The 27,477-nt window shown below is 40.5% G+C and overlaps 2 protein-coding genes across 8 annotated transcripts in view; one reads left to right on the top strand and one right to left on the bottom strand.

The window, feature by feature from the left end:
* Positions 1 to 19,813, top strand: part of CUNH19orf44 (chromosome unknown C19orf44 homolog) — a 35,563-nt gene extending 15,750 nt beyond the window's left edge. For 3 of the 5 annotated variants that reach the window (XM_069102110.1, XM_069102111.1, XM_069102112.1), the window contains 4 exons: positions 746 to 838; positions 7,558 to 7,724; positions 13,371 to 13,477; positions 18,611 to 19,813. In XM_069102110.1, coding sequence (XP_068958211.1) covers positions 746 to 838; positions 7,558 to 7,724; positions 13,371 to 13,451 — 341 coding nt within the window. In that variant the 3' untranslated portion in view covers positions 13,452 to 13,477; positions 18,611 to 19,813. The remainder of the gene's footprint in view (positions 1 to 745; positions 839 to 7,557; positions 7,725 to 13,370; positions 13,478 to 18,610) is intronic. The other 2 variants (XR_011171097.1, XM_069102113.1) reach the window with 2 other exon arrangements.
* Positions 16,435 to 27,477, bottom strand: part of CHERP (calcium homeostasis endoplasmic reticulum protein) — a 31,607-nt gene continuing 20,564 nt past the window's right edge. For 2 of the 3 annotated variants that reach the window (XM_069102107.1, XM_069102108.1), the window contains exons 11-18: positions 27,087 to 27,325; positions 21,172 to 21,305; positions 20,176 to 20,262; positions 19,421 to 19,564; positions 19,201 to 19,317; positions 18,788 to 18,882; positions 18,031 to 18,216; positions 16,435 to 17,521 (exon numbers count right to left, since the gene is read on the bottom strand). In XM_069102107.1, coding sequence (XP_068958208.1) covers positions 17,484 to 17,521; positions 18,031 to 18,216; positions 18,788 to 18,882; positions 19,201 to 19,317; positions 19,421 to 19,564; positions 20,176 to 20,262; positions 21,172 to 21,305; positions 27,087 to 27,325 — 1,040 coding nt within the window. In that variant the 3' untranslated portion in view covers positions 16,435 to 17,483. The remainder of the gene's footprint in view (positions 17,522 to 18,030; positions 18,217 to 18,787; positions 18,883 to 19,200; positions 19,318 to 19,420; positions 19,565 to 20,175; positions 20,263 to 21,171; positions 21,306 to 27,086; positions 27,326 to 27,477) is intronic. The other variant, XM_069102109.1, reaches the window with a different exon arrangement.

Genomic DNA, 27,477 nt, shown 5'->3' with positions numbered 1-27,477 from the left:
ACTTGAAAGAGGAAATGAAGTTGTAAAAAATCATAATCATGGTAAAAAAGAGAAGCGCAAAAATTAATTTTTTTTAGATTTTATTATTATTCCACTAAAATCCTCTCCAAGTACATCCCTGTGGAATTGAGCATCACTGGGTTCTTCAAGGCTCTGCTAGAGGCATGTGCACTCCAGTACATCTTGTCTAGTAAAGACTTAGGATTTTAGGCAGAGCCGGAAGGGACCGCAGAGGTCCATCTGGCCCACCTCTCTCATTTTAAAGAGGAGGAAAGTAAGAGACTTTAAGTGACTTGACCAGTTCATGTAACTAGTTAGGATTCAAACCCAGGTCTTCTTAACATCACCTCCAGCACTCTCTCCACTTTGCCATCTGAACACTGGCCTCCTATGCCTGGAAAAGCCTAGTCACCAGACTAGGTTGTCACGGTATAATCTTTTTGACCAAAGCCATTCTTAAAGGACTGTACTAAATCATCCAAGCATTGTGCTTTGTATCAGTAGGTGGAGTCATCACAAATGACAGGGCTTGGGAATATCGAAATATTTTACTAGTCATGATATTAGCAATTTATAGAAAACAAAGAAAATGCTGATTATTCCTGAAGTTTTAAGCCACTTACAGAGGAGAGGCTGCCTGTGCTGTGACAAGCATCTGTCGTGTTACTGTGAAAAACATTTAGTTATTTTTCAGCTCTTAACCTATATAGGTCAGAACTCTAACCTTTTGTCTTTTAAACTATAGAGAGCATGGCGACCATTGGCCCAAGTCTGGGGAGAGCTTATGTGGATCCTGAACCTATTGCCACTCATGTGATTAGTGCAGATGCAATAGAAGGTAAAGGTCCTCAATTTATTGTATTTTATATAATTTTTATTATTATAAACTTAACATTCAAAACAAATACTAATAATTTAACCAAATATGGGATTAATTCTCCAACTAAAATCCCTAAACTTGAACTATTTATATTTTTAATTAAACTTTAGAAATTATATAAAAACCTGTCTTCTAACAAAATAAAAACAAGTGACCTCACTACATCTGACTCCATGTTGCCTTCTACATCTTCCTCTATTCTCATAAAGCTCTACTTTCCTTTTAAAAAGCATTTACCTGTAGTTATTGTTTATTGTTCTTATTTATTTACTACATTTTGAATTACTTTGTATGTTTTGTTATTATATTTCCTTTCCTTCATACTTGTAACTTGGTAGTGCCATAATGTTATTTTGCATTAATAGACTATACAAGATTTTTCTGAGTACATTAGACATACAAGTTGTTTTCAGTATTACAAAGAGGCCTTTTTTTGGGGTAGAGATAAATCCTTTCCCCTCTCAAGCTTTTTCTTTTAGAGGCACTTCAGATTAAGTGACTTGACTGGAGTCACACAGCTACTAAGTATCTGAGGCTGGATTTGAACTTAGGTCCTCCTGGTTCCAGGAGCAGTGCTCTATCCACTGCACCACCTAGCTGGGTGTCTCCCCACCTCCATCCCCTTTTAATGATATCTTTAGAATAAAGATTCTTCAATGGCATCATTGGATCAAAGTGTTTAAGTTCCAGGGGTGGGGAATCTGCAGCCTCAAGGCCACATATGGCCTTCTAGGTCCTTGGGTGCAGCCTTTTGACTGAATACAAGTTTTACCAAACAAATCCTTTTATTAAAGAGATTTGTTCTGTGAAATTTGGTTTCTGTGAAAGGGCTGCACTTGAGGACCTAGAGGGCCACATAAGGTCTGTTTTTTAAAAATAAATTTATTTTTTGTTTTCAATATTCACTTCTATGAGTATTAAATTTTCTCCCCTCTCTTTCCTCCCCCTCCCCATCCCCAAGATGGCGTGCAATCTGATATAGGCTCTACATATATAGTCTTATTAAACATTTTCACATTAGTCATGTTGTATAGAAGAATTAGAACAAATGGGAGGAACCATGAGAAAGAAAAAACAAAACAATGCAAAAAAAGAAAATAGTCTGACTTGCACTGCACTCAGATTCCATATTTCCTTCTCTTGATGTGGGTGGCATTTTTATTGTGAGTCTTTTGGAGTTGCTTTAGGTCCTTGCATTGCTGAAAAGAGCTAAGTCTATCAAAATCAGTCATTGCACAAATGTGGCTGATACTGTGTACACTGTTCTCAGTTCTGCTCATTTCACTCACTATCAGTTCCCATAAGTCTTTCCAGTTTTTTTCTGAAGTCTGCATGGTCATCATTTCTTATTACATAATAGTATTCCATTACATTCATATACCACAACTTGTTCAGCCATTCCCCAGTTGGTGGGTATTTCCTCACTTTTCAATTCTAGGCCACAACAAAAAGAGCTGCTATATTTTTGTACATGTGGGTCCTTTTTCCATTTGTATGATCTCTTTGGAATACACCCCTAGAATGTACATTTTTATAGCCCTTTGGGCATAGATCCAAATTGCTCTCCAGAATGGTTAGATCCGTTCACAACTCCACCAGCAATGCATAAGTGTTCCAATTTTCCCACATCTTCTCCAGCATTTGTAATTTTTCTGTTTTGTCATGTTAGTCAATCTGATAGGTGTGAAATGATACCTTAGAGCTGTTCTGATTTGCATTTCTCTAATTTATAGTGATTTAGAGCATTTTTTTATATGACTATAGATAGCTTTAATTTCTTCCTCTGAAAACTGCCTGTTTATTTCCTTTGACCATTTATCAACTGGAGAATGACTTGTATTCTTATAGATTTGACTCAATTCTGTATTTTAGAAATGAGGCCTTTATCAGAGACACTGGTTATAAAAATTCTTTCCCAATCTTTTGCTTCCCTCCTAATCTTTGTTGCACTGGCTTTGTGCAAAAACTTTTCAATTTAATGTAATCAAAACTATCCATTTTGCATTTCATAATGTTTTCTATCTCGTTTGGTCATAAATTCCTCTGTTCTCCTTAAATCTGACAGGTAAACTATTCCTTGCTCTTCTAAATTTGCTTATAGTATCAGCCTTTATATCTAAATTGTGTACCCATTTGGACTTTATTTTGGTAGATGGTGTAAGACATTGGTTTATGCCTAGTTTCTGCCATACTGTGTTCCAGTTTTACCAGCAGTTTCTATCAAATAGTGAGTTCTTATCAAAGAAGCTGCGGTCTTTGGATTTATCAAACATGAGATTACTATAGTCATTGACTACTATATCTTGTGTACCTAACCTATTCCACTGAAACACCACTTAGTCAGCACCAAGTAGTTTTGATGATTGCTCCTTTATAATACAGTTTAAAAGTCTGGTATGGCTAGGCCACCTTCCCTAGTATTTCTTTTCATTAATTCCCTTGATATTCTGGACCTTTTGTTCTGCCAGACACACATGGTCTTGAGGCCACAGGTTCCCCAATCCTGGCACAGTTGAGCAATTTTTATTATGTGTTGCCAGATCCCTCTCTAGAAAGTTTTTACCAGTCCATAGTTCTATGCCTGTTTCTCAGCAACCTCCTCCCCCCACCCCAGCATTTGTCTTTGATACATTTTACTATCAGTGGTATATCTATAAATTCCACTGACATTCTACTCTGCCTCACAAGGCATAGAAGTAGCTTTGGATTCTTAACTGTTATTGTTTGCACAGAGAAGTGCAAAGTCTGGCAGGCAGGCCCTCTAGAGGTGAAAGGCTTTGAGTGTTGGCCTAGCAACAGACTCCATGTCTTAATTTAAGAGCCACCACAGCTTACATAGAGAGGCTTATCCCCTGAAGGTTGGCTGTTAGGTGATGAATTTGGGGCCATAGCCACTTTTAAACTTTTTTTTTTTAAAACAATTGGGGTTAAGTAACTTGCCCAAGGTTACACGGCCAGTTATTTTGTGTGGGTGTTAAGTATCTGAGGCTGGAACTGATCCAGGGTCCTCCGGCACTCTTACTCACTGCGCCACCTAGTCGCTCCCACTCTTTTGAAAGGCAAAGGGTTTGGGATCTGCATTCATAAGAGGAAATACCTGTTAAGGTGACATTACCAGTCACACTGAAGTGTTGAAGTATGATCATGTAAAAAGTAGCATTGACTCTTGGCTGTTCAACCTTAGTTGTTTAGAAAAACGTTTACCCACGGTTTTCCAGTGGCTTTGGTAATTGCCAGAATATGCTAATTAAATGTTAATTAGTTGTAATAAAAACTTCAATTTCAGTTGCTAGGTATTATATATGTATAGTTTTTGAAATTCACAGAATCTCAGAGTTGGGAGGGATCTTGTGGCCGTCTAGGATGACTCCTACCTGAAAAAGAATTCCATTTGCAACATAGCACACAAGTTGTTCTTTCTCCTTTGCTTAAAGTCCTCCAATTAGGGGGAACCCCACTACTTCTTGAAATCAGCCAAGGCCACTTCTAGGCAGCTCTCATTGTTAGGAACTTCTTCCTGGCATCAAACCTAAATTTGTTGATTTCTAGTGACTGTTTAAAGTTCTCTCCTCAGGTGCCAGAAGGAACAAGTCTCATTCCTCTTTCATCTGACAGCTCTTCAGAGAGGTGAAGACAGCGGTCTTATTTCCCTTAAGACGTCTCTTTTCCCAGCATCCCTAAGTTCCTGCTGTTGAACCTCATAGGGCACAAAGCCAAGGCCTTTCACCATTCTAGTTTTCCTCTGAAAACTCTTGAGTTTTTCAAGGTCCTTCCTAAAATCAGCACCCAAAACTGAATACAGCATTCCAGCTGTGGTCAGAGCAGGGCAGAAGATGGAGATGACCACAGCCCCTTGTCTTGGTATCTCTGTCTCTCTTAATGTCAGCCTAAAATCATATTCGTTTATTGGGCCATCATGACACACACTGTTGACTCATATTGAGCTTGCAGTTTCTTAAAACTCCTATAGCTCAGGGTAGCTAGGTGGCACAGTGAACAGAGCACCAGCCCCAGAATCGGGAGGATCTAAGTTCAAATTTGGCCTCAGACAATACTTACTAGCCATGTGACCTTGAGCAAGTCATTGCCCTTCCTTCCCCCTCCAAAAAAGCAAAAAAAACCCCCAAAAGAACAAAACTCCTATAGCTCACATAAACTTCCATCTAATCATGCCTCTTCCCATCTTTTACTTACAAAGTTGATTTTTTTGAGCTCATGTAAGACTTCACTTTAATTTCTATTAAATTCCAAATTATAATAGCATTTTATTTATTTCAGTCTTCTAGTCTATCAAGACCTTTTTGAATATTTACTGTTATCCAGTGTGTTACTCTATGCTTCCCATTTATTTATTTCCAACTTTGTGTCTCCTGCAGATCTGATAAGTTTTTAACCAAGTCTTGGATAAAAATGTTAAACAGCACAGTGCCAAGCATAGATACCTAATGTACACTATAGGAAACCTCTTCCCAAATGATCCTTTTGTTCTGGCCACCCAACCAGTTTCATAGCCTCTTCTTCATACAGTTGATTAGCTTGTATATATTTGTCTTTTCTACAATAAAAGTATAATAGACTCTCAGGTGCTTTGCTAAAATCTAAGTAAATTATGCCTATAATGTCCTCCTGATATATCAGTTTGGTAAGCTTGTCAGAGAAAAGGAAAAAAGGTTAGGTGGACACAACCTATTTTTATAATTATTGTTTCTCTCTTTTTTTAAACTAACCATAGTTTTAATAATCTAGAGTTGTGTCAGAAATTAGAATCAAACTTCCTAGCCTATATTTTGGAGAATCACTTCTCTGCCTCACCCCCCACCCCAGCCTTTTCAAAATCAGGACACATGTCCTTGTCCTTGTCCAGTCCTGTAGTCCCCCCTCCCGTTTTCTGTAATCTGTCCAAGGTCACTAACAGTGGCTTAGTGATTATATGCTAGTTCTTTTCAGTAATTCATGTGGGTCAGGTGATTTGAACCTATCCAGGGTAAGCCAAGTTCAGTATTACTAGCTCCTTTCTTACATATCCACTAGGAAGTTAGTCATATTTCTTCTGTCCTTTCAATCTAAAGCATATTCTCTAGCAGAGAAAACATCAGTAAAATAAAACTTAAGCACCCGTTCATTCTCTCTTTTATAAGTTGCCATCACCCATATACCATGAGTAGCAGTCCGAAACATTTTTTGATCCTCCTCTTTTTCCTAATATGGTTTAAAACTAACAAAAAACAAACCTTTTTTGTTGTCTTTGGTTTTTATCTTGAGCTTTAGTACTCTTGAGACTATTCAGTACATTCTTATCCCAGCGTTTGTTAGGTACACTCCATTCCTGGCCAAGAGCTGGTCATTTCTATGGTATTTTAAGCTGCGGGCCAAAACTCCAAATTCTATTTTCAAACATCCTTTTCTTAACCAGCTGTTCTCTTCCCAATTTTGCTTTTTTTCTTCTGAATCCCCTGACTTCACAGGACAGCAGTGAAGAAAACACCACCTGTGTCCCTAAAGCCTTTGTTTTCTTGCTGAAAACTCTTGGTTCTTTGATAGTGCTCATTCTGGAAGTATCGTTTTTGTCTGAGTGAATCACCAGAAGTGGTGAGCTATCAACTGGTTTGTCAGGTCTTGATAAATTCTTTGTGCTGCCTTGGATATATGACCCAGGAGGATAGCAGATGTGTACTTGTGCTCGAAATGCAAGGTCCGGTGCATGCTCAGAGCGCCTCAGATTATGTCTTTATGTGGTGAATGTTGGGCAGAAGATAGTGTTTCCTTCTAGGAGAGAAGGGGGGCAAGAGCCTTGGAGAGAGAATCTGGAACATGCATCAGTATTAATTTCCTGTTCTGCTTAGCTAACTGCAGGTGGAAGAGGGGGCTCTTTGGTTGCAGAGGCATTCAGAAAATCCTGTCAGTTTCCATTATGATTTCTTGGCCTCAGTTGTCTTGGGGGAGTTTGGTGACTTGTGAAGAGTGGAGCATATGACTTGGTGAGTTTGAAAGGTTCAGAGGTCTTCCTTGACATCTTGACATTCCAGAGTTCAGGTTTTATAACTAGAGCAGCATCAGTGTCCTAAGGTATGAAGAGAGTAGAACCTCCCTTGGCATCCTGTCATTATAAATGTTGATGTCCTGAGAAAGAAAGAGTGGTTTTAGGGAGTAACTTGCAGGAGCCCAGCCCAGTGGTGGCTGAGATACGGTCTCATGCCATATCTGTATGTGAACTTGGTGGGGCTGGTGCTATATAGGAACTGTTCTAGGTTTTCAGCCTAATCTTCCTTCTCCTCCCCAGACTGAGGTGGTATAGAGGGAATTGTGCCCTTGAGGTATTGGAGGAAATGCTTTTATATTTGTTCTTGATATTTCTAGGAAGAGAATATTCCTTTGAAAAGCCAGTTGATATTAAGCTTTGAAATGGACCTGGGGCTTTAGTCACTGGGCCCCTAAAATGGGGGAAACAGCTGGTGGGGGACTGTATAAGACTCAGGATTCAACATCTGAAGTTTCTTCCCTGTTTCGTGGTTGGAAATGCCTTTGAGTGTCATGTCCAAAAAGCCAAGCAAAAGAATTACCCTCTCTAATACTCTAACAATATGACTTACCTCTGAATAATGGAAAGATGACAGTAGTGCTATTTTTCACTTCATAATTTCATATCAGCATAAAATCTTTTTTTTAAATGTTTACAGCTCTGACAGCCTATAGTCCTGCAGCCTTTGCTTTGAATGACATGTTAAAACAGCAGTTGACATTGACAAAGCAGTTTATGGAAACCAGCCAGTATCTGCATTTTTCTCTGCTGAAGTCCCTGGAAGATGACACATTCCATTATCATACCCTGGAAGAAGTTAAAGAGGTAAATGCAGCATAAACCTCCTGTTTTGGGGTGGAAGTGGCAAAGATGTTCTGTTGCAGTGCGACTGCAGCCTCAATTCACACCTGTGGTCAGTTTGGCCCTGGGGCTTCCCTTTGAAATGCTGGTGAAATGTGGGAAGGCTTTTGCCCCTTGACCATGCTATGTTCACACTTCGTGGAAATGATTGGGGTGAATAAATGAGCAACACATCCTGGGTGCATAGGGGCATTGGAAGTGTCTATGAACCACAGCATTGGTCCTGCCAGCATTTCAAATATGGTGAGGAGTAAATTAAAGGGAGTGTGGGTGAAGACTGCCATCACTCATTACTCATATGTGATCCTTGCAAGCTGAAAGAATTTCAGGTGGGAAGAGGACTGTTTGCAATTCAGCAAACATCAAGCATTTTCTCTACCAGCTTGGTGCAGAGGCTAGGCCCTGGGGAAGATTTGAATTTAGGTAAAACTGGCCTTTTGCTCATGGGGCTTTTGGTCTTTTGGGGGGGTGGCATGCTGACATTTGTGATATCCATTTGGTAAGTATATTAGAAATTCACCAAACATAAGTGTTATGTGATATGAAATACTGGCAGGGAATTGGATGGCACTATATTATTCAGAATGCTGATGGCCAGGCAAAAGAATTTGAACTTGACTTGGTAGGTAGTAAGTAGAGAGCTGCTGACATGGAAGAGTGACATGACCAGATTGTCATCTATGATGGTCAGCAGCTCCCATCTAAGGAATACTCAGTAAACCTTATTATAGTGCTCTTTATGTGGTAGTTGGTACATACAACTGTTAGTATTTCCATTTTGAGGGCGAGGTAACTGAGGCTCAGGTTAGATGACTTGGCCACACAAATAAGGTAGAGCCTGGATTCAAACTCAAGTCCAAGTGAATAGAGCACTGGCCCTGGAGTCAGGAGGACCTGAGTTCAAATCTGACCTCAGACATGTAACACAAAAACTAGCTGTGTGACCTTGGGCAACTCATTTAACCCCAATTGCCCTCCAAAAAAAAAATAAAAAAAAAAAACTCAAGTCCACAGGACTGGAGGAGGCAGGAAGGTTTTTTCCACTAGGTCAGGTGTTTGGTGATAAGGGTACCATTAGGACACCTTCTAGGGAACCTGTAGTCATGGGCAGTAGGAACAGATGAAAGTGAGAGTTGTTGCAGGAGAGGAATTGACAGGGGCAGAGTAGTTCTTCATTTCCATCAATTGGTCCATCTTTATATATGATATAAACGAATTGGACAAAAGTGGGACATGTTTAACATCTTGGGGAATTCTGTGGTATTCACAGTCAGATCCTATGGCTCCCTTCTCACTGTCCCCAGAGTACAGACTGACCATTGTTTAGCCATTTTGTGACAACTGCAGAATTTGAAAGTTGGAAGAGTCTTCAGTGTCAATTTAGCTCAGATCACACACAAAAAGAAACCATATATGATGAGTGGTCATCTAGCCTCTGCTTGAAGAACTTTGAGGAGGAGGAACTCATAACCTTTCGAACAAGTCTAATTGTTAGGAAGTTTTTCCTGACATCAAGCTTGAGATGACACTTTGCCTGCTTTAAAAGCACTAGGTATAAATGCTAGCTATTATTGCAAGGTATTAAGTGTGCCTCTTTGCAACTCCTATCCGCTACTTTTGGGTCTGTCCTCTGGAGCCAAATAGAACAAGTCTCAACCCTTCTTTGATGACCACCCTCCGGATACCTTAAGATAATAGTCACATTCCAAGTCGCTTCTTTTCCAGGCTAAACATGCCCAGCTCCTTCAGCCAAGTGTCATCTACTCTTTGGTTATTTCTTTCCCAGCCACCATGGCCCCAGATCAGAATTTAAGCCCTGGAGACTTAATATTTTCATACCTAGAACTCCTGCCCTGAGGCCCTACCATCCTGACCAATGATTATCTCCTTCAGCCACTACATTGAGCTCCAGCCATATTTCACTTCACTTTCTGGATTTTTTCTCCAGCAGGCATGCTACTCTAGCATACTTACCTTTTCTTGCCACCTCCTTCTATTTCAGTTCTGGAGTTATAAATAAATCAAGTCACTGCCATCTGGAAAACGTATCAATCTTTTCCACTATGGCTCTCATCTGTGTAACTTTGCAATGCAAAGTATCCCATTTGGCTACCATTCCTATATATGGATATACTTCCCCCTATTAGAATGGAAGCTCCTTGAGGGGAGGGACTGTCTTATCTTCTGTATTTGTTTCCCCAGACCTTGACACATAGTATGTATTTAATAAGTACTTTCTCATTAGTTATATGCCAGATTCAGGTCCCTTTACCATCTTGATTACTCTCCTCTGGATGTCCTTTCTCCTTATGAAGGTCTTTCTTTTTTTTTTTTCTTAAAGCAATTGGGGTTAAGTTACTTGCTCAAGGTTACACGGCCAGGTGTTTCTGGGTGGGTGATAAGTGTCTGAGCCTGGATTCGATCCCAGGTCATCCCGACTCGAGCCAGTGCTCTTACTCGCTGTGCTACCTGGCCGCCCCATGAAGGTCTTTCTTAAGTCTCATCTCCCCAGAACTGAACACAGTAATCCACATGAAGGAAGAATACAATGAGACACCTCGTTATTCCTGGAAGCTACACCTCTCTTAAATGCAATCCAAGCCTGCACTAACTTTTGTGGTTGTGATGTCACACTCACTGCCTCCTATTGAACTTGTTGTAGTCCACTAAAACCCCTGGAACAATTATTGGCTAACCATGCCTCCTCAACTTACAACTCACAACTTGTGAAATAATTTTTTCTATCCAAGTAGAAGATTTTATACTTTATGTCTATTTAATTTTATCTTCTTAGATTTAGCCAAATGCTCTGACCTGTCAAGATCCTTTTGAATCCTGTCACCCACAGGAGACAGGACAGATTAGGTGAGTCAGACTACTGCCACCATCTCCCCTTAGACCTTGGAGATAACCCTTCCAGATCTCACTCCCCAAAGTCCTAGGAATAGCAGTGCCCGCTGCCATTGTGGCCCCCACATCCATCACTAAGGAGAGCAACTCCAGGGGAGAAGAGGCCTATTATCCTTGATACTACCAGTACTACCTGCTGACAAACTGCCATCACTTGATAGGTGAGCCCCAAACAGTCCTCGCGCCACTGGCTCTTGCTGGCAGCTATCATCCAGGGAGCCAAGCCTTGTGGAGATGTGACCTGGCAGCTGCTTCTGCTGGTACTGCAGCCCTTGCCTTCTCAACAGTCAGCTCTTGAGGACCTGGAAAAGAAATTTCTTAACACCAAATTCCTTGGCAGTGGCAAATGGTTCAAGATCAGAAACGAATATGGTCTTATTATCAGTAGAAATGACATGAAAGAAAATGGATTACTATCCCTTTTGCCACTGTACCCTAAGGACCATGGGATCTTTCCATCTGACTTGTAGCTGAAACCTATATTTGTTGCTTCTTCCTACCCTTAGAATATAAGCTCCCTAAGAGTCTGTCTTGCTTTTATATTTGTATTCCCAGGGCTTAGGACACTGCTTTGCACACAACCTTTCCATTTAGTGTATTAACAGTTACTTTGGGCTTGGTGTCATTTGCAATGTTTTGAGCGTGCTGTCTACACATTGGGCCAAGCATGGATCCCTGGGGTACTCTTCTGGAAGCTTCCTGCCCTGCTGGCATGGAACCATTAACGCCTCTACTCTTTGAGTCCAGCCACCCAACCAGTTATGACTCCCTCTAATCACATTAGTGCCTAAATCTGTATTTCTCCAGTTTTCATCAAAAGAATACCATAGGATAAGAAGCTTTGCTAAAAAATCTAGAACAGTGGTTCTCAAAGTATGATCCAAGGATCCCCTAGGAGTCTGTCCCCAAGACTTTCTCTTTCAGGGGGTCCCCAAGTCAAAACTTTTTGTAATAATAAAAAGATGTTTTTATTTCTAATACAATTTGTTAATAGATATAACCCACATCAACAAAAGTTCTTTGGGGGCCTCAATAATTTTTAAGATTATAAAAAGACCAAAAGTCTGAGAACCACTGACATATATATATATGTATATATATGATATTCCTCATATATTCATTTAGTAACTGTAAAAAAAAAAAAGAAAATGAAGTTAGTTTGACATGACCTGTTCTTAAATATATGATGATTCTTTGTAATCACTCCTTCCCTTTCTAGATGCTTGCCCACCTCTCTTCAATGATCTGTTCTAGAATTTTTCCAGGAATTATTCAACTTGCTGGCTTATATTCTGTAGATTCTGGTATCTTCTCTTGAAAAACCAGGACTACATATGTCCTCAAGTCTTATGTGACTTCTCTCATTTTACACGATATTTCGGATATTACTGTCAAGTCTTCAGTCATCACATCTGCCAAACTGTTCACTGCCCAAGATTTTAGTTATCTCTGCCAGGTGATATGAATTCATCAAGGGTAAGCAAAGGCCCTCCTGATGCCTTCTTACTTGAGTGTTCTGATTGTAAAAGGACATTGTCCTTGGTTGAGAAAATAGAAGCAAGAAAGGAGTTGCTATTGTCAGTCATTATCATTTCAGCCACCCCGCGCAAAGGTCTTGGGCCTTTTCTGAGCCCTTTTTTTCCCCCAGTATAGCTAAAACTTCCATTTTGTTGTCCTTGCCTTCCTTTGCTGGCATTAGCATTCCTGATGCTATCTTTAGTCTCATGGCATGCTCTTCTGTGTACTGTTACCTGGCTGGTTGGAGACTTCCCTGTGCACCCACATCATTCTCTTCTGAAAAAATAGTATTTTTCCTCTTCATAGTTTCCCTTTGTGACTTTAAAATTGACTTGTGAGCTTCTCCCATCCCTTCTGGGCTGACTTTCCTTTGGTCTATCCCATTAGTCAATAAAATCCTTTCTTTTGTTCTTGCTGGTCTGTTTTGCTGAAATCTGGGACACCTGGTTGAGTATACCCAGATTTCATCTTCTCTTGCCCACTAGTCTCACTACCGTATCATGCCTCATAGGCCAAATGAGATAATATTCTTAAAGCACTTTGCACAGTGCCCGGCACATAAAGAGGTATTTAGCAAATACTCATCTCTATCCCCCATTCCCTAAGAGTTGTTTCCCCAACTCACAGAATCATAGAATTCAAGAGTTGTAAGGAACCCCAGTCGTCAACTAGGCAGAATGGATAGAGCACTGGACATGGGAGTCAGAAAGACCTGAGTGCAAGTCCTACCACAGAGATTTATTAGCTGTGTGACCCTAGGCAAGTCACTTACTCTTAGTTACATCTGCAAAATGGGGATAAGAAGAAGACCTACCTCCCAGGGTTAATCAGTGAGAATCAGTGAGATAATAAACACTAAAGAAGTTTGCAAACCATAAATAAAGTACTATATGTTAGTTGTTATGATGATGAGCTGCCAGTTCCTGAAGAGCTAGTGTTCTCATTTGCTATTATTTTCCCAGGTCTCTATCTCTCTCTCTATCACTGTTTATCCAACAAAGCATGGAGATAATCTCTAGCATTTTTTTTTTTGGCCAGCTGTGTTTCCAGTGTTGTGTAGAAAGTACTTTTTTACTGTTTACCATATGAATAATTTAAGGTCAAAATTCAATATTTTGAATAGACTATTATTACTAGAGATGTCTAGGTGAGAAAGCTAACAGATTTCTGGTTATCTTGCAGTATATTAGGAAGCACAAGTCACCACCACTGACAATTGAGAAAGCTTTGAAGGAAGTTGTGAAGGAAATGTCGGATCACTGAGTTGAATAGATTTGCTTCCAATGTAGGTAAGGTTTGGATCTTGGAAAACTAAGTTAATTAAATTCACCAAGTCTGCTATTCTATTGTGATCATGTCCCAGAACATCATAGGAATTAGAAGTGGAAAGGAAGCTGCCAAAGTTCCTAAAGCTCTTTGAGCTCTAACACAGAGGGTAAGTGACTCCTTCAAAGCCCCATAGGTACCAGACACACAATTAAAACTCATGTCCTGTGACCCCGAATCCAGTGCTCCTTCCACTAAATTGCATTGTTAAGTCTCATTCCTCACCTTAGACCTATAAATGTAATTATATTTTATATCATTTCTCCCCTATGGTTTAAGAGGACTAGGGCAGGCTCCTCACAGATCCATGTCCCAGGACTGGGGAAAAAAAAAATCTCACCTGACCCATTCAGGTTTCCCAATCAGTTACTCCTGTTCTAGCTTTTCTTAGGAGGGATTTTCCTGACTTTGTGGTCAGCCTTTTCAGAGGATTTAGAGCCAGAAGAGACCATGGAGATGATTATTTATTTAACAAGCATTTGCTAAGCACCTAGTATGTACCAGGTTCTAGGATAGATACTGGGAATGAAAAGGCAAAAAAGTTTTTGCTCTTGAGGAATTTACACTCTCCTGGGGGGAAAAATGAAATATACACAGAAATATTGTGCCTGGGGTTTGGAGAGTCCTCACAGCTTAAGGCATCAGGCAAGGTATTTAATAGAAAGTAGGACTTGAGGTGAGTCTTGGTATGAGGTAGGAATTCCAAGAGGTGGAAGTGAAGAGGGAGAGGATTCTAGGCACTTGGGGACATGGTCAAAGGCATGAAAGTGAGAGGTAGAGGGGCGGCTAGGTGGCGCAGTAAATAGAGCACCAGCCCTGGAGTCAGGAGGACCTGAGTTCAAATCCAGTCTCAATCACTTGACACACTTACGAGCTGTGTGACTTTGGTCAAGTCATTTAATCCCAATTGCCCTCCAAAAAGCAAAAAAAAAAGAAAGTGAGAGGTAGTGGTCTTATTTCTTCTACCCCAGATCACACAGGTAATGTGATTATAAATCCAATGTTCTATCTAGTGCACATGTTCAACCCCTGCCTTTCCCTTCCTCCTTGAGCTCAGACACTGCACTGTCATGGTTCTCCACCTGTCTCCTCAGTCCCTTTTCCTAGCTTCACCCTTAAATGCAGCTGTAACCAAAAGGCTGTTCTCAATCTTTTGACTACTCCATCCATTCCTACATCTTCAAAAAACACTCCAGATAACCTCTACAATGTCCCATCATCAGCAAACTGAACTCTGTTTCCTCCTCCCTCCAGTTTCCCAATTTGTTACTGGCATCATCTTTCCAGTGTCCAAACCTGAATCATCTATGACTACTCCTGTTTCTTCAGTCTCTCATCTGGTTCATTGCCAAGACCTTTGGGCCCTATCTCTGAAACATCTTTCCTATTTTTCAGTCCAAATGTCGCAGCAATTGCTGTAGCATCCAAACTGCCTCCCAGTCTCTTTGCTCCTGTTCCTTCCAGTCTGTCCTTCACATGCTGTAAAATCAAATTCCTAACCCACAACTATGACCATGTGGCCATGCTGCTCCTGGACCTTCAACTACGACCCTGTGGCCTACCAAAAAAACTCATTTATTCTGCATTCAGGAGCCTTTGGCTTACAGGCACCACACTCTTGCAGCCTTAAGTCCCAGGCACCATCACCTGGCAAACTGGATCCATGACTGGGTATGCTTGTCTTGCCCTTTTTTGCCTTAAAATACCTAATCAAACTTTCCCCAATGCCTGGAATACAGTGCACAGTATCCCTCCCTCCCAGTTTAAATCTTCCACATCCTTTGTACAGGGTCCAGTGCCTAGAGGAAGAGTTCCACAATCCTCTTTTCCTCTACTTCAGAAATTTTCTCCTTGGATTCAATTTGCCTCAACATCAATTCATTAAGCACCTACCAGAACTCTCATAATATTGTTAATACTGGTGCTTATAATCAAATCTTCATATGGCTTACATCTTGTATGTAATCGGTGCTTAAATATTTGCTGAATGAAGTGTGATGAAGGGTTAGGCATATATAAACATGCTTAGGGCAGCACGTTCCCTCCCCCCCTGCTTTTTTATTACTGTAACATTGGTGTTAAGGGACAGCATTAATACCCAGATTTTCATTCTGTTGCTTTATTTGGGTAAGATTTGGTTTGGCCTGTTGTATCTTTATAATTAATGAATCATATTATTATGGGGTCTATTTTATTTTACCTGGTTTTTTTTTTTTTTTGGATGAGAAATTACACGTAAGTCCTCTAAATATAGCTTAATGTTCCTGGTCTGTAAAGATCTGTAAAGGCAAGATAGATCACATATTTGAATTTGCACTTTTCTTGTCCTTTGTTAAAAGTTCCCCAAAGAGAACACTATTGCCATGAGATGGACTCTCTCCTGTCATCTGGATGCTTAGAAAATCTGTGCATTTCCAGCTGTCATTAGAGCTTTGGTTTCTATTTCATTGCCTTGTTGAATAAATGCTCCATGAGGACAGGGACGGCTTCATTTTTGTCTTTGCATCCCCAACATCTGGCAGTATAGTAGGTGCCTTAATAAATGCTTGTTGATTGACATAGAGATATCCCATGGTTCTTAAAAGCTTGCCTGGCAAAACACAACCTCTACAGGTCCTACTCCTCTGAAAAAGGCTTTATGCTTTAGTGGGCAAGGCCCTTGACTGGAAGGTTAGCTAGTTCAGCTCATCAAGAGTTTATGCATCAGAAGCACTGACGAAAGGAATGTCCACATTGATAAAATCATGGATGTTTAAAGCACCGTGGCATTTGTAATTTTCCTTACTATAGTCTTGATTCAATAATTTAGACACTCAAAATGAGGGGTAGTGAGCTGTGCTTACAGCACTACCAACTCCTAGACTTCTTAAAACAGCAAGCAAGCAAAACTCCCTTTTTCTAAACTAAGACACTAAACATATTTCTTTATAAAAAGTCTTTATTTGAAGGCAAAACAGTAAAATCCACAAGAAATTTGTAACATCACACGTTGACATTTTATTCTGAATCAGACACAGTTGAATAGTTTCACAGCTACGGGAAATCTAGACAGAATCAAATATTTCATCACCTTGGGTCGAAGAGTTTGGGAAAGATTTCTGCATCTTTTAAAACAAAGGTTCCAAAGTTGTTAACTGTACAAATAGATGGCACTGCACCAAGCTGCCCACAGCACTCAGGCTCTGCACGTTGTCACACTCGTTGGTGTGTTTAGGTAATGTCCAGGAAAAGAAAACTGCTTCTCTTGAGGTTTCCAGTAACGCCTCACAATGACAATCTATACTTTTTATTCCTCTTCCACCTCCCCTTGCTATTTTGGTTTCAATATAAAAATGATGAATTCACAGAGCTGTAGAATCTTTAACTGGTTTAGATGCCCAAGACAGAGTCTGAGTGGGCTGTGAGCACAAAGGTGCTGGTGTTCAGGTCCTCCTATAAATAAAAACATTAAGTATATATAGCTTTTTCAAAGGTCAGCATTCCCAGAACAGGAAGATGCTTTAGCCCTATGTCCTCATATCAGTTTGCTCCCTCCTGATAGCATCTATCCATTTCAAAAGGCTAACATTTGAGAAAAGTATAAACTTAATCCTAAGTGTCAGCATGTCCTAGAGGAATTCAGCTTTGAATGATCTCTATTAGGGATAGTCTAAGATAAATACACATTTGACTAAATCTAAATCAAATGGAATTTAAAAAAAAAGAATGCAGGTCATCTTTGAAACAAAAGGGTATTTTGTTTTTACTTTAAATATCGTGTAGTAAAGTCTAGTCTTAGTTTTTATTACTACACAACCAGTAATTTTAAGATAGGTTAAAGCACGTCATGGCTTTTGATCTACTTCATCGTTGGCTAATGGCAATCACTTAATGTCCTTAACTCAAGACACTAGTCTTGGTTTATATAAGATGTTCAGATTTGATTTAAAGAAGGTGTAAGACATCCACTTCTTCGGATCTGAAGGGTTCCTATTCAGGGGGTGGAAGATCCTGGATTTCACACTTCACTGGAAAGGACAAAAGTTCAGGTGTAAATGGTGAAGGTAGTTGTAAGGGCTTCCATATCCTTTTTCTTTTTGAAAATTTTTGTTATTAAATGTTCAAATCATAGATGTATGCATACATCTATGTATGCAGTTTCCATTATATTCAGGTGCTGGGCCTTGTTAGTATTGCATGCCATGATCTTCCCATCTTGTTTCCTGTCACTCCCTCAGAGAAGTACACCTTGGTAAAACTGTTACTATGATCCTGACTTCCATACCAAGTTTCAATTTAGGATTAAGATTTCTAACAAAGGACAGAAAGGCTACACAGTGGGTAGACAACAAAGAAGTGATTTTACTTATAGCAAAACTTTTCCAAAAAAGATTAACAAAATTCAAAAAAGACAAAAGTTTCCAACAACAACAAAAAGTTTTAACTCTTGAATCTTCCATGTTAAATTCTAGCCATGTAGCCTAGGCAACAGGAGAGCCCTGCTCTCTTAGTGGGGAAACTCAACCAATTTACTTACATTCATCCCTGGCTTTCATACGTGCAATGAACGAATAGCTTTTGTTTCTGCGGTAGTTTTCATATGGATCATCCAAAGCAACTCCCACTCCCTTGTACTGATCCCATTTATCTCTGATATCCCCCCCTTTAATCGGGTCCTGAATGCCTTGTTCCTTCACTCCCAGGCCACCTGATCCACTCCATCCTTGGGGAAAAAAGATGAGATGGACATTTATCAATCTACAAATAAATTTTAATTTGTGAAATAATGCACTTTAACATAACTCTTAACAGACTATTGAGGAGTCTTTGGAAGGTACAAACCAGTTTTCTAGCAGAAAGTTAAAATTATTTTTTCCAGAAAGGACACCTGACATTTTCAGAAATGCTGTCAACTTTAGAAACAAAGAGCTTTATATAATAATACTTTATGTTAGCAGCATTTTGTAGTTTAAGAGTAAGTGTGACATAATGGAAAAGAACACTAGATCCTGATTCTTCTAATGACTAACAATGACTTCCTCATGATCTGCTTCTTTCACCCTGTTTCCTCATCTATAAAATGGTGATAACACCTCTTGTACTCCCTGCCCTCACAGGTTTGTTGTGAGAACGAGGCCTTGGAAAGGCTACCTCAGCACTACTTAAAAACGTGAGCATACAACGTGATTTCCTCATAAGACTTTGAAGAGGAGTGGTCCGAAGTGCTATGATCTACATTTTGCAGGTGGCTTTTTCTTAAGATAATAAGTAACTGTTCATCAGAAAACTCTTACCCATTTTCACCAACATCTGGTGTCCTTTATTTTCTTCTCCAAGTCTTGAATCAGGTATAGGTGGTGCTGAATTAGAGCCCAAACCAGCTGAGGAACTAAAATCAAGACAGGTTTTGTTGAACTATGAAAGTATCTTCAGTGGACTAGAAAACTGAGCACAATTTTTAAAATCTACAACAGTCAAGACCAGGAAAATTCTGGTATACTTAGTAAAATGGGAAGGCAGGGGATAGCCTGTAATTTGGACTAATTATAATAGTCCTTGATCATCTCATGCATGGAATTATGCCATGCTGAACATATGAGGCTTCTAATTAGGACTTTTAAAATATTCACAGAAAAGCACCAGATGATTATGATCTACACAGAAACAGTCTGCCAGCAGTTCATTCAAAAAGGAAGAGTAATCTTACGGGGGAGTAGGACTCCGAGATCGGGATCGGCGCCTCCTTCCTGGGGAGTAAGACTTCGACCTGGACCTGGACCTTGACCGTGATCTGCTTCGTGAAGAACGGGACCGGCTTCTGCTCCTATATCACAAAAGTGTCTAAATTCAGTTACACTCTCCTCTAGAAAATGTGGACATGAGCATCCAATCTTGCAAGTCATGAAGACAGCTCAATTCTGACCTACCTAGACCGGGAGCGTGAATAGGATCGAGAACAGGAGCGAGATCGAGACCTTGAATATGAACCAGATGACTTGGAAGATCTTGAATTGGATCGTGAAGAAGAACGACCTCTACTTTTTGACCTGCTACGGGATCTAGAAGGTCCACTGCAAAGAGAATTTTTAGTGAGCAAAATATTCTGACAGCTCTAATATCTCTCTATGCAGCCACACCCACAAAATACAAATGCTTAAACTTGCTGAAAATTAAACATCATTAGAAAACTAGTGACATTTTCTCACCTCTGAAGGAAAAAAAAAGGAGACATTTTTATCCAGTCTTGTTGATGAAACTGAATAAACAAATCTGAGTAGAGGCCCTAATGCTAAAATAAACACCCTGTTTCTAAACCCAAATTGCTTCTTTCTTCCTGATGTATTAACTTTAGACTCTATTAGTAAATAAATTTCCCAAAGACAATATGGAGGCTGTAGCTTCGGCATCTAGAAGCAACACTACTACTTCCTGATTTCAGGAATCTGCAGAAAAAGCAAATGTTGATTTTTCTTCTAAATATTAAGACAAGTGGTCACAACTCAGCATGATCTATTTTTGTTAAAGGTAGCATAAGAAAAATAAGGCATACACTCTATTGTATCAGCAAGCCCATTACAAGAGAAAAATGGGTACTGACCTTGGTCTTATTTGACAGACCCATTTATCTGAACATACAATTCAAGGCATCAGAAATTTTTTAAAAAGTGTTTTAAGTTCTCACCTGTTTCTCTTTTCCTGCCCTTTTCTCCTCCTGGCTCTCATTTTTGCTCTGAAGAACTCATACAGCCCATTCTGTTCCCAGCCTTCACTGTAAGACATGTATGTTTTCCTGAATAACTAATTCCAAGCATCTCTTCTTTAGATGCCATATTTAAAAAAAAAAAACGACTTATGGAATGGGTATACAAAATCTGGTTCAGAAGTTCCCAAAACCCTAGGCCATGCCTTGTTATCATTCCTAGAAGTCTCAAAGAAAATCTTGAAGACAGAAACTCTTACCATATTGTAGTTTAATGGGGAACTAGACACTCTTTGCTTCAAATACTCTCTTAGCAAGTGACTGCAGTATCAAATAATTTTTAATATTCAAAGCATTATTCATCTTTTCTCTCATTGTGATTCAATAAATTAAATCCAGTTCAATCAACTACAAAATGACAATAATGTATGGACTCTGGGTAAAAGGATAAAACGATACTCAAGCAGAAAGTGTTAAGTTCTCAGGATGGGTCAGAAAAGCAAGCGAGATTCAGAAGGGAGGGATTAATTTTTCTCTTGAATCAGGAAAGGTTTCCTGTAGAAGGTAGGACATGAGCTAGACTTCAATGGAAATTTGGATTTCAAAGCATAGTGGACAGTAAATGCAAATACAAGGTAAGGATAAAGCAGAAAGATTGGAAATAATATAAAAATGAAACGACTAGAGAGAATCACTGGAATTTCAGCTTAGTTTAACAGGTTTGGGGGATAGTGTAAAGGGTTAAATGTTTTTATATTTGGAGCTCAGACCTGGCTGAATTAAACATCTCTCTTTTTTAAAAGTATCTTAGTTCTCCTCTGATTCCTTGACTACCCTATGAGGCAGGAAGGGTTGTTATTATCACCATTATTTCCAGAGAACCCAACCAAGCTATAGAAATAAACTGATTTCCCAAGGTCAGATGGATGGTTGGTGGTTTCTGTTGGGCCACAGTAACTATGCCACACCCACCCTTACCTGTTTCTAGGTCTATCATGGGATGGAGGACTATAAAATGCCTCCACTGCTGCCAAGAGCCTCTCGCTGGGAGGCATGGGGGGTGGAAGACGTATGTCTTTTGGATCCAAAGGTTTATACTCATGATCTTCTAGCTGTAGGAGATAAAAACATAGATTTGATACACCACACAATTCACTTAACCAAGTCAATTCAAATAAACATTTATTAAGCATGCCCTTGTGCAGGGCACTTTGCTACACTCTAAGGATGCAAAGGTGAAACAAGACAGTCCTACCCTCATGGGGCTTACAGCCTAACAGGAGACTGAGACATGCATACAAATAACATATCAGAACATGATAAGAACGTATGAGAGGACAAAGTGATACAAGAGACAAGGAGAAAGATTAATTTTGGGCTGCAAAAGGGATGGGAAAGAGGAAATCAAGATCATGGGATGTAGGTTGGAAGAGACCTCAGAGGCCATTTAGGCCAACCTGTACCTGAACAAGAAGTGCCAATCAAACTTGATAAGAAGTTACTAGGCCTTTCCCTGGAATCCTCTGCTAAGGAGGAACTTGCTACCTCCCCAGGCAGCCCACTCCACTTTACTATGACTCTAGTTGTTAGAAAGTTTTCCCTTTATATAAAGCCTAAATTTTACTTCTTTCCTACTTCCATTTATTACTCTTGGTTCTACCCTCTGGGACCAAGCAGAGCATATTTAATCTCTCCACATGAAAGTCCTTCAAAGAGCTGACAGTTTTCATGGTTCCCTCCTCTCCCCTAAGTTTTCTCTAGACTAAACAATGACCCTCTGCTGCTCTTCAGACCAAGTTCCATGTGATCCTCATATGGCATGAATCTAAGGACTTTCATCATGGTGGCTGCTCCCCCAGAAACACGGTGCAGTTTTCAAATGTCCTTTCTAAATAAAATGTGGTCCCCAGACCTGAAAACAGGGAGGGGGCATTCTGACCAGGGCAGAATTCAGCTCTTGTTTCTATAGCAGGATTGTTCACATATTCTGAGCTGGTAGTTCATGAAAACCATGAGATGATTCTAGACCAGGGGTGGGGAACCTGTTGCTTGGAGACCCTCTAGGTCCTCAAGTGTGGCCTTTTGACTTAATCCAAACTTCACAGAATAAATCCCCTGAATAAAAGAATGTGTTCTGTAAAACCTGGACTCAGCCAAAAGGCTGTATCCAAGGCCCTAGAATGCTACATGTGGCCTCCAGCCCAGAGGTTCCCCCCCTGCTCTAGATCATCAGATGCATAACAATGTGTCTTTCAACTTTAATTATGAAAGTGATTTTTAAAAATCCAAGCATAAGGTGTTACTGAATTTCATTTTTTTAAAGTTCAACTTTAGCCTATCAGTAACTTTTGGATCCTGTCATTTGATAAGCTTGCGCTCTGGTTTTATCCAAGTCACAAAAAAATGGTAAACTGCATGTGGCCCAACACAGACCCCTGTGGCCCTCTCCTGGAGATCTTCCAAGCTGATATGACACCATTAATAACCCACCTTGTAACTAGCCCATGTTTTTCCATCTTTTCAACAAGAACAATGTGACACTTTGTCAAATGTTTTACTAAGACTAAGGTCAGAATTTTCTGAAATCTTCCCTTGGTATACCAGTAGAATATCTCAATCCAAAAAGAAAATGAGTTTTGTCTACAGATCCTGTTCTGAATGGCTCTGTGTAATCACTACTTCCCTGTGTTAACAGTTATCCACTAACTATTCCTTTAATAACAAGTTCTAGAATTTTGCCAGGAATCAAGCCAAACTCATTGGCCTGCAGCCAAATGATTTCTTTCTTTTTAAAGGGCCATCTACCCTTCCTCAGCCCTGCAGTATGTCCCCAGTTCTCCCCACTATCTCCAAGGTCTGGGACACCGGCTCGAAGGATGTAGTTCCTATGGACATGGGGATGTGAACTTGCCTGGAGGACTAGGTGCTCTCTTACTATCTCTTTACTTAGCTTGGACATTAACTCCTTCTTGGCTATGTTCTGGCATTTCCCACGCAAAGATTATCTCCTCTGCAGAGAAAACAGGCAGAAAACAAACTCCTTTGTTCTCATTACCCTAAGTGAAAGTTCTGTCCCACTGATCTAAAGACATTTTTTCAAAGCCTTATTTGTTACCCTTGGCTTCCCTTGCCAGCCTCAGTTCAATTCTGAGCTTTAGTACTCCTGCCACGATCCTTGAGACTGCTAATCACCTTGGAGGTCACCCTGTTAGCCATCCTTGCTTTCATCTTCTGCACATTAAAAAATAAAAATCTCACTAAGTTTATTAGTGAGTTCCCTGTTGCACCCATGTTAGTGTGTCTGGATGGCTCCTTTTTTCTCCACATCAGAACTGTTTCTCTTTGTGTCTTCAGACTTTGTTCTCGGGTTTCTCATTATCTCCTAGGTCAACTTCCCTTGGGTAATTTTAGTCCACAGGATCCTAACTGTCCTTTTTCTGAATCCTTTGAAATATGCTCTCCTCCAAATCCATGGTATAATCCATATTGTTATTCAAGCACCAGTTTGTTGGTTAGAATCAGATAAAAAACCCACAGCATCTCTCTCTGTTGTGTTGGTTCCTCTATCTTTTGAAGGAAGGATTCTTGAACATGGTGATAAGCCAAGATGGGTACTGAAGACAGGAGAGGATTTCTGTGGGTGGAACAAGGGGATGGGGGGGCCTAACATGCACACATGTATAGAGGCAGGAAATGCTGGAATGTAGTTTGTGAAGGGGAACAACAGGAGATAAAACTGAAAAGACAGTTAAAGGGCCTTAAATGCCAGACCGAAGCTGGCATTTTGTCTTAAAAGCAATGGGAAACAACCAACAGTGTTTGAGCAGGGGAGAGCTGTGGCCAGACCAACCTCTATGGTAGGATTACTCTAGTAGCCTATGAAGGCTGGACTGGAGAGAGACAAGCCTGGAAAACCAATTAAAGAGAGTAACATACAGGAGTCCAGGAAGTAAGAAGACCTACATTAATTAGGTAACAGTGAGGGTAGAAATAAAGAGGCAGAAGAACAAGCGATTACAGAGAGAATCAACAGGACTTGGCAACTAGTTTATACGTAAGGTAAAGGAGAAGGAAGAGTCAGATTTTTCCAACAAGTATTTTTTATTGAGTACCTACTGGGTGCTCTGCTAGCTGTGTGGCTTCAGTACCAGAATCACTGTTAGTAAACACCATCTTTGAATACAAAAGGATAGCAATGCTCCATATACACACTGAGAACACATCACTTTTCTCACACAACTAAGTACCTTTCATCTTGCAGCTCAGCAGGACCTAGATCTCTTACACTGATGCCTCCCCAGGGCTGCCCTGGGCAGTGTAACTATAGAAAAAACACTGGTGTGGGTATGAAGCTACATCCTGTTAGATAGGCAGGAGTGCTATGCAGGGCACTATAGAGTAGATGCCAAGTCCCTCACTTCCTTAACTACAATTCTGTGCGCAGGTCTTCAACATAATATGGAAGAGTTAAAATTTCAGATATTCCCTCACATTTTTGCAATTAAAATGGCTTTTAGAGCCTTTATCTGGCTGGTCCTTGTGACAATATGAAGGGGAGTGGTAAAGGATAAGGAAGGGACTGAATACAAATGAAGGCAGTTCTCCTAGCCTCTTCCCTTCTGGTTTTATCTTTTTATTACTATTAGATTCTTATCACCATCATATTTCAGGCCCTCATTACCACTCACCTGAACTATTACAATAATCTCCTGACTGTTCTGATGAGTCCTCCCAAGGTGCCTTCTGTAACTGGATTAATCGCCTTCTCTGCTCATCACTTTTCAATGGTTTTCCATTGCCTGCCCACTGTGCAAAGTAGAGAAACAGCACACTCCCTTTCCAGCCTTCTCTCATACTCTTTCCTGCCATGTACTCTACAGTTGCACCAAACTGGACAGCATCCTGTCCCCTGCCCACATCCCATACTGTTCCCATACGTCACTCCATTCCTTCTGCTGATCCTCCTTCATCTCGAGCTATTAAACTCCTGTACATTTAGAGTCACAGAAGTGGAGCTGGAAGGGAACATGCTAACAAAGCTCCCATTTTTGAGATGAAGAACTTGAGGACCATTTCTTGGCACCTCCTCCAGAAAGCCTAATCTCATCCTTTGGTTGGATACAGTCCCTCTTTTCTCAGACCCGGCAGAGATGATAGCACTACTTCTACTGCCTGATGTACTTCCCTTAAGGGGCAGTGGAGTGTCGAGGAAAGGACAGTGACTGGGGGAATCTGAAGGGACTCTGACCTCAGCTGTATGAATTTTAGCCAAATCATTTCACTTATCTGGACCTTGGTGTCCTCACCTATAAAATGGACAATAACACTTGGAATGCCCACCTCACAGGGTGGTTGTAAGCATAGTGCTTTGCAATCTCATTAAAGCACTAAAGAAATGTGTTATCATCTTAGTCTACTTTTTTCCTATATCTATGTGTTGTAGCCCCATTACTGAAGTCAAATGGTCCAGCCTGTAATTGAAAAGGAGTCTTCTTTATAGCTTCTTGGCAAAGGGACACTTAGTTTTTGCTTGGAGACCTGAAAGAATATGGAACCCACTATCCCCAAAAGAAGCCACATAACTTTTGGACTGCTCAATTTGGTTAGTTTGTCCTGTGAGCCTGACCAAATTTGTGTTTTTCTAACTTCTACCCATTGTTCCTGGCTCTGACCTCTGAGGATCAGAGCAAGAGTTTGATCCCTCTTCCACATGTCAATTCCTTCAAACCCCTGCAGACAGCTCTCACCCACACCTCTGAGTGTAGCTGCCTCTCTGCCAGGCTAATCAGCTCTAGTGCTTGCAACTGCTCCTAAGGCATGATTTCCAAGTCCTTTCAACATTCTGGTGGATGCTCTCCAGTTTTTCAATGACCCTCCTAAAACAGGGCATCCAAAATTAAATTAAATTCACCAAACATTTATTAAGTGCATATGTTGTGCAGAGAACTGTACTATGTGTTGGTGGAGATACCACATTTAAAGAAGACAGTTTCTGCCCTAGTGGAGCTTACAATCTAGTAGAAGAAGAGTACATAATATATCACATGCATTTGAGTGCAAAAAAAAAAGGCTATCTAAACAAGGAAGGATAACCATGGTGCCGATGGGAGGTAGGAGGAAGGCAGCATGAGAGGGATCTGAACAGCTGAAAGGAGGAAGGGCATTCCAGGTACAGGACAAGATAAATAAAAAACTAGAGGTCAGAGATTCAAAGATTTAGAGTTGGAAGAGATACCTTAGCACACATTTAGTCCAGCACTCTCTCTTTGCAGAGGAGGAAACTGAAGCCCAGAGAAGTCAAATGGCTTGCCCAGGGCCACAGAGGTAAGAAACAGAGCCAAGGTTTGAACACAGGTTCTCCCAACTCCAAACAGTGTATTTTCCCCTTACACCAAGTTACCCTCACAGTGACTGACAAAGTTGTACTGATCTATCTCCCTTCGCCTGCCACTAAGCACAGGGTCCTACCCACGTATAAGTAGGCGTTTAACAAATGTTTGTGGCAGTGAATTTTCCAGACAAGTGATTATGCGACTGGAAGGAAGGATGAACAGTCAAGCATCACTGAAGGAGAATACTTTCACAGACCAATCCAGCTTTGGCAACAGCTCCTGGATGAGAAGTCTCTCATATCATATTTTAAAAAGATACCTGAGTAAAGTCGACCCGGTAAACTAGAATGGGAAAAGTAAGGGGTGAATTCAAAATAGCCATTAATGAAATTGATGTACACAGGAGCAAAATTAGGAAGCAGCTGTTAAAAGAGAAACTGGTAGATGGACATATGTAAAAGAGAGAGAGAAACCTCAGGGCAGACAGAGATTGGCAAGATTGCCCAGAAACGGACCAGAGCAATGAGAATTTCATTGCATTTCTGAGTTCTGCCACTTTACCTTCACAAGAGGAGCCATCAGTCCAGCAGGTAGATCAAAGTATGGGACGTTGGGGACCAAGCTGGGATCATCATGATTCATGTGAGGAGGACCTTGCCTTCGCATGTGAGGAGGCTGGCCATTGAAGCCATGAGGGGGAGGCCCAAAGTCTGGGTGCTGTGGTCCACCCCATGGGGGATGTTCGTTGATCCCAGGATGAGGCAATCGGTGGCCAGGATGGTGATGAGGAGGTCCCATCTCTACACACAAAGGACAGAACATGAGGACTTAAAAGCGAAATGATAAACAGTACACTCCTCTGACAAAATAGTAAAGTTCTTTGAAAGCAACTAATGAGCATGGTAAAAAGGTACCATCATCATTTCCAGATGGACTCCAGACATCTTCATAA

The sequence above is a fragment of the Petaurus breviceps genome, unplaced genomic scaffold (assembly GCF_028583685.1).
Source record: "Petaurus breviceps papuanus isolate PSGF00001 unplaced genomic scaffold, PetGlider_PUasm1.0 523, whole genome shotgun sequence".
NCBI lineage: Eukaryota > Metazoa > Chordata > Mammalia > Diprotodontia > Petauridae > Petaurus > Petaurus breviceps.
The sequence above is the reverse complement of the archived record's forward strand: the minus strand, read 5'-3'. Positions and strand labels throughout refer to the sequence as shown.